This window comes from Dioscorea cayenensis, chromosome 4 (genome assembly GCF_009730915.1).
Source record: "Dioscorea cayenensis subsp. rotundata cultivar TDr96_F1 chromosome 4, TDr96_F1_v2_PseudoChromosome.rev07_lg8_w22 25.fasta, whole genome shotgun sequence".
Lineage (NCBI taxonomy): Eukaryota > Viridiplantae > Streptophyta > Magnoliopsida > Dioscoreales > Dioscoreaceae > Dioscorea > Dioscorea cayenensis.
The window spans coordinates 1,496,319-1,503,817 of NC_052474.1; the positions used below are offsets into that span (position 1 = coordinate 1,496,319).

The 7,499-nt window shown below is 37.5% G+C and overlaps 1 protein-coding gene across 1 annotated transcript; it reads right to left on the bottom strand.

Moving 5' to 3' along the window:
- Positions 1 to 2,322: 2,322 nt before the first annotated feature.
- On the bottom strand, positions 2,323 to 3,063 carry LOC120258150. The gene has a single exon (XM_039265502.1). The coding sequence runs from the start codon at positions 3,061 to 3,063 to the stop codon at positions 2,323 to 2,325; it is 741 nt and encodes a 246-aa protein (XP_039121436.1).
- Positions 3,064 to 7,499: the final 4,436 nt, after the last annotated feature.

The window sequence follows — 7,499 nt, forward strand, 5'->3', positions numbered from 1 at the left end:
AGAAGATTTCTAATCAAATCAGAGAAAGACCACCTACCCCTAGGAGTCCACAGGTCACAGAAAAAGTTGGTGAAACAATTCTCAATTTCAGTTTGCTTAGTAAAGGTCTACCCAGAGACATCACTAACACAGGAAATTTTGTTTCTATGACTTCTGATTTTAGCCATGTTATGGAAAAATTTTGAGTTAAAATCACCTTCCTTAAGCCAAAGCATGCGAGCTCGTTGAGCCCAGCGAATGTTATTTGCCTAAGTAAAGCGCAGTGGCGGTTGTTAAGGGCCCTAAGGCATCTAGAGTCCAGGGAGAGGGGATTGCCAAGGCTATCTAAGTTTTATAAAAAATCAATGTCCCTTTCAGTCTTTTGGATATCAACCTCAATCGGGGAGAGACCAGCATTCTTCCAGGAAATGATTTTATGCCTAGTACGGTGGACCAAATGCGAGAAAGCATGCAATGGGGAAGAATTTGGGTTAAAATTCCAAGCACTAATCACAGAGTCATGACACCCCTTATGATCAAACCAAACATTTTCAAAATGGAAAATTTTCTTTTTAGCATGAGACCTCAACCGAGTTTTCAAAGAAAGCGGGGCATGATCAGAAGAAATGCGTTGCAAATGCGTAACAAAATACGAATCGAAAAACTCCAACCAATCCACATTGGCCATGAAACGGTCAAGTCGTGCCCAACGACGGGCACAACCCGACTAACCATTACACCAAGTAAAGGCAGACCCCAAAAAACCCAAATCAATTAAATTGCTGAAACAAACGAAATTATTAAAATAATTTGACTTAGCTGCATAATTGTTGAAAAGACCACCCCGATGTTCCTCAGTGTTAGCAATTGCGTTGAAATCGCCAGCCACAAGCAAGGGAAGCTTTAATCTTGCAATCTTGGACAATTCCCTCCATACTTTGATTTGGCCCTCCAATAGTTGAGGATTATAGACAACAAATAAAACCCAGCTCTCAACATCGTATGCAGTAATGACCAAATACAACACATGTCTGTTCAGAGCAATAGGCGTCACCCTCGCAGCCCCTTTCTTCCATAAGGTCAAAATGCCACCAGACATGCCCTGGGCAGGGATTGCCGCCCAATCCCACCATCTCGAAAACCGGTTGCAAAAACGCAAAACTCTATCTTCGTTGGCTCTTGTTTCAACAAGACACAAGATCTGGGGCTTGTACTTATTCTGCAAATCCTCAATACGGTTCCGGGTAACTAGGTTAGAAAGACCCCTGCAGTTCCAACACAACACATTAGTCATTAATATGTCCTTCATTAACAAACTAAAAGAAAAAGACACCCAACAAAAACACAGATTAGTAAGGGTTGTTCCTCCCTTTCTTAGCTCGGTTTGCGACCTTCACCACACCCCTTCTGGCTGCATTTCCTCCCCGGGATTCCATCTGATATTGAAATAAAGTCATCTCCTCCTCCGAATCTACCCTGTCGCTGGTTCCGTCTGAGTTCTCAGCATCTCGAGGCTCCCCAGCCCTATTTTGAAGAGCATCCATTATTCGATCCACCAGGTTGTTATGCCCCCCGCCCTCACTTTGCCGTAAAGACCCAGCCGGGGAGGGAGAACGGGCACAATCGTCACGGGTGAGGTCCACAGAAGTCAACAGCAGTGGCCTAGAGGCACGAGCGGAAACCATGATGCCTTTCCCCTTCTCCTCTGCAGACCTACGCTCCGCCTCCCCAAAACCCCCTATGAAATCCACCCATTCCCCAACGTCTCTATTCTCTAACAAGTCACCGGGTTTCCGCCTCGAGCCAGACGCCTCACTCAGTATGTTCGTCTCGAAAGGTCCGCTTCCATCCCGAATTAAAGGCTCTATGACGTCATTGTCATGCATCACGTCTTGAGGCACCTCAACAGCCGGATTTGAATAAAGGCCGAGATCCTGAAACCTACCCCGATGCACTGAAGAGTGACCCCCACGCAAGCACCAGCGACCTCCACGCGTCATCTGCTTCTCAATCGGTGATGCCACGTGTTGGTCCCTCGCTTTCCCATCCTTCCACATGTCACAATCAGCCCGACCCTCGTTGCGTCGCGAGCCCTGTCCAGCAACTGACACCGGGCCCCCCCCCCTACGGCCACGGTGACGGCGCTGCACCACCATCCATGGCCCATACTGGTTTCCTCCATCAGGACCTTGGTCCAACACAGCCTCCCCACCGGTGTCCAAGTCAGTTTTCGGTGGTTCCCCATGTTGCTCCAAGGCTTGGTCCACGACCATCGCGCCAACCCCAGCCTCTCCCTTTCTTGGTTCCCAGGTCCATGGGGGCACGCACCCTCCCCATGGCCGACTAGACCACAATTAAAGCAAAACACCGGCAATCTTCATAGAAAATTGCCACCATGCACCGGTTTTCTTCATCCCCAATCCAGAACCCCCGCTTTAGAGGCTTGGATAAATCGATTTCGACACAAATCCTTGCAAATTTGGTTCTGGTTAGCTTCTCCGTGTGTTCGTCGACTTTCAGCAGGCGCCCGAAGCTGTCCCCGATAAGTTCCAACACCTCACCACTCCAATACTCGATCGGAAGATGGTGTAGCTGGACCCATACCGCCGCCAGATCAAGCTTCTCGAACGTCGGCTGGAAGTGATCCTTCCACGGCGTCAGTTGTAGAACCATGCCACTGATTGTCCACGGTCCTTCCCACATCAGTGATTCCACCATCTCTGGCTTCTCGCAGTGAATGAGATAGAAACCATTGGACATGTCAGAGACCGAGAATGGACCCATGCCTCTCCATATCTCCGTTAGGGATTTCCTGACCACTTCAAGCGGGGGGGCCTTCCCAAGAAATTTACCGAACAGAGAGTTCGCCATCCTGTTAGTAGCACGGGTCCTCATCGCCTTTTCCACCATCACGACGTCGTTGACTGACTTCTTCAGCTTCTCAAGGTTTTCCCTCTGGTTGATGCTTGTTGGTTGTTCCACAGATGCCTTCTCTCTCGGCTTAACAACAGTAGCCCAAGACCGATTAGGTATCGGCAGACCATCCGGCTTTCCCCCCATCTCACCATCTCCAGCACCGATCATTGAAAACTTGGGAGCTATTTGTTAAGGTGTAAGAAAATGAGTTCTTATCCTCAAGTTTTCATTTAGCATTGGGAGCAATCCCTCTGATGTTGAACTGTATGTGATTTAGTAGACAATGTTGTTGTTTTTACTGCAATGGCAAGCACTCAAGATTTCTTTATCTAAAAATAAATAAGGAAAAGTATAAATCCATGTAGTTTTTCGAGTTTTGCAAAATAAGGAATAAGAATTTTTCGATTCTATGATACGTAGTTTCCCCGTGATTTGCAAAAAGGGAACAACCGCTATCAAGCCAAATTAACCGAAGTTAACTCACTGGGGACAAAATTGTCATTTCATTTTAAAAATCAACTTATATGACAAAAATATATTTTTTAAATGTATTTCTCTTCCAAAAATTTCACTAAACAAGATTTCCAAAAATCAACAAAATTATGTTGAAAAATCATGTTTTTTAAGCCACATAATGATTTTTTACATAAATGGACAATTTTGCCCCTGTCAAAACTGGAAAAGTTAACATTGTTGACGGTTTTCCCCTTTTTTTGCAAATCTGGAAAATCACATATCATAGAATTGAAAAAAAAATCATCATTCCTTATTTTGCAGAAAACCCTAGAAACCACACTTTGGGTGTGTGTACTTTTTCTAAATAAATATTACTTCAACTAATGCACTCACTCATAGGCTTTATAAAAACAGGTGGTCTAGTAGCAACATATGCACTTAGTTATTGGCATCAAACATGAGCCCCTAAATGACTATAGAAGGCATGGGCCGCCATCTCATTGTCAATCTAATTTACTAGGAATTTAAACCAATATATTGCTTCAGTGGTTTTGCTCGTTTTGCATCCCCTCATCTAGAAATGAGATATCACGCCCGGACTCACTTGATCCGATGTATGGACAAAAACGACTACAAACCTCACAAAAATATTCCAAATAAATTTCATAATCAAAATACAAAATATCGTTAAATATTTTTCAAATATTTATACAAGCATAAATACATATTTAAAAACTCATATTATTGAGAAAAACCCAAAAATTTTAAAAATAATAAATAATTACTAATAATGCCAACGTGTGAAAAATAAATAAACAACTTAGTATATAATCAATCATCATAAAATAATAAATAAATAAGATAAGAAACACTCAGCCTTTCCTCAAATACTACATAGTTAGAAAATAATTAAAATATCAAAATAAATCATCTGTACAATTTCGTAAAATGCTTTAAAATCTGTAGCGGATCACTTTACCGATGGATTGCTTACTTGCTACTTGCACAAAACCCGGACTCATCCGGTCACTAAACTCAAACCTTTTCTGAAGTTAGATCCCCGGTTATCAAACTGTGGATGGGAAGTAAACTCGCAGGCCGTGCTCGCCACCCGGATTGCAGATGTAATCACTTATGGATAGAGCTGCTACCTCTCAAACCAAACCCATCCACTTATATTAGATTTAGTTTCTCTATTTAATATGAGATGATGGTTTCTACTTTTGTATATAATAAACCACTTATTATAGTGTTTATTCACTTACTAAACCGACTCGCGGGATCATATTAAGTTGGCACTTAAGCTACACACAATAATCAATAAAATAAAAGCATCCAATACACAAAGGTAATCTATTATAATTTATAATTTCTAATCATATATAGTAGTCATGCGAAATTAGTCCCACTAATCTATTCTATAGGTTATCATTAGTACATACATTATCTTCACATAATAGTGTATATCTTTAATATAAATAAATTTTCACTCAGAACAAAATACTATGTAGGCTACTAGTTTGTCAGGATTGACACCCGAATGCAAAACCCCTGGGTTGTTATTATTAGCATAGTCTCTTAAATTTAGGTGTATTCTAATTTTAAGTATATTTCTTTTTAATTTATATTTTGATTGAATTTGATTGCATACACTAAAACTAGGTAGGCATTTCTAATTATACATCTTAACCACTAGATTGTTGTTTATTATATATGGTTTTCGTAGGTAAAATAAATAATTTTCAATTTAGAAAACACAATGCTAACCCCCGAGCCTTGGTTGTAACTCGAATACTAACCTTTGTTCGGGCTCACGAACCCTTTCGGATATGGGGTTAACATCATTCTATCTAACCACTAGAGAGCTCTTTCACTTGTTGCAAACCAGTTACTACAATACATTATATTGAGTTTCTCGCATGGAGGTCATGTTTTACTTTGTGTCTATAGTAAACAAACTCCTATTATAAAGTTTTTCTTCACTTATTGCACTAGCTATTCCTTTATGACAGGTCGGAGCACTCTCTGACATAGCTGCTCACTTTTCAAACATGTGAGTCGTAGGTCATTGTATTTTAAATTGTAACATTTTAATCCCATTATTAATTAAATTGAGCCATATTAGTCTCTATTAGGGTTAGACTTTCAGGAGCTTTATAAGGACTATCGTGGCTCAACTCTACAGTGTTGAGTGGAACCAAAAAGTTACAGCTTTAAAAATATATAACGATCCAGTGCACGCTTATATATATATGACTCTCGTATAATTAAACCCATTATTATTAAAGAGCATGTTTCACTTTATAATAAAACCACTTATTATAGGAGTTCTTTAACTTATTATTTTAAAACATTTTATTTATATAAAATACAATTCATTAATATTTGAATATTATTAGTTATATATATTATTATTAGTAATTAATTAATGATTATTATTATGATTTAATATTACATTTCTATACATTTTACATATTACATATTTTAATATTATTATTTATTATTTTTAATATCCAAAAACCTATTATTATTTATTATTTATATTTTGTTTTAGAATATTTAATATTAAATACATTTTTATACATTTACATATTATTATTATTATTATTATTATTATTATTATTATTATTATTATTATTATTATTATTATTATTATAGGAGCTAATCCTAGGGGTAGGGTTGCTAACCTCTTGAGTTGGAATTAGCATGTGACTATAAAAAGAATGAACCACTTATTATAGGGTATTTACTTAAACCTCATAATCTCGTGACATTAAATTATATTTCTCACTTAATATAAGATGTTTCTACGTATATTTTATTGCAAACCACTTATTATATAGATTTGAAAGTTATTATATCCATATATTATATGGTTTTCACTAATATAACATGTTTCAACATTTTAAAAGTTTTTATAGTAAACCGCTCAAGTCCCAAACAATCAAAGCATAAATGGTTAATCTAAATTTTAAAAAGCAATGAGCTCATAATGTGTAACAGTGTATATGTTGATAATAATCTTGTTTGAGTACTCAACCCAGCTTACATTTCAAAACTGACACCGCATTTCAATTAGTTTTTGCCGGATACTAAACCACATTTCTATCACCGTGATTATACCCATGTGTTTCGATGGGAATAAGTTGACGGGATGTCGGAGTAACAATGTACAGGATTTTGACAGGTCACATAATGATGTGAACCTCCATGAAAGATTTTTTGGTCACATGTCACCGCATAAAGTTCATATCATTTAAAATTAGCCATATTTGGAGATGCCATAACCGCTTTAATAATTGTAAGCTATGTTAAACATTACCCATATTTTAGTATGTGACTTATAACCACTTCTAAAATTAATATTAATTAACCACCTCAATAATTTCTCACTCTAATTATAACCTCCTCACAAAACCCGCTCACAATCATTAAAAACACTTTCAAGCTTCGCAAATAAACCTTGAAAAACAATCCAAGTATTATTATAACTTCAGTGTCATTAACTAACGTCTGGCCAATCATGATCATCACAAGGATAGTGTGGTATTTCCTCATAAGTAAGCACCATAAAAGAAAACTTAGCACCTCTTATCTATCTCACTACAATTGTTTATATGTCAAATTTTAAGTACCAAAAAAAAAATAATAATAACACCATCTTGTAACTCCATAGTCTTCAAAACTCTTAATCTTGAATCATGAGTTCTACATAAATAAACAAACATAATCAAATAAACATAATTGTAATTAAACATGAAATTATAAAAGAATCAAATTTTTTCATACTCACATACAAACCACCAAAATATCATTGTGGCAAACCTTATTTGTTAAATTTTAAGTGCCAAACCTCAAATACACGGTTTCAAATATTGTAGAGGCTAATGTTGCTATGATCAAAAGGAATTGAACCCGATAAATGTAGATGATCACATTAAACAAGCAAAACTCCGACTACAAATGTCTAGGAAAGATACTGGTCCCTGTACATTGGTATCCCGAACAACCATTGTTTTTGGTTAGATGGATTCAATTTAGTGATAAAATGCAGTGTTGATTAAGATTCATTAATTTGTTCTCGCATCCATCCTGTCTGGAATTTCTAAGCTTCTCGCCGGATTAAGTTGGTGATGTATTATGTTTCT

Bases quoted from the DNA above. Each gene is read 5' to 3' on its own strand.
- LOC120258150 (XM_039265502.1), bottom strand. From the start codon at position 3,063: ATGATCGGTGCTGGAGATGGTGAGATGGGGGGAAAGCCGGATGGTCTG.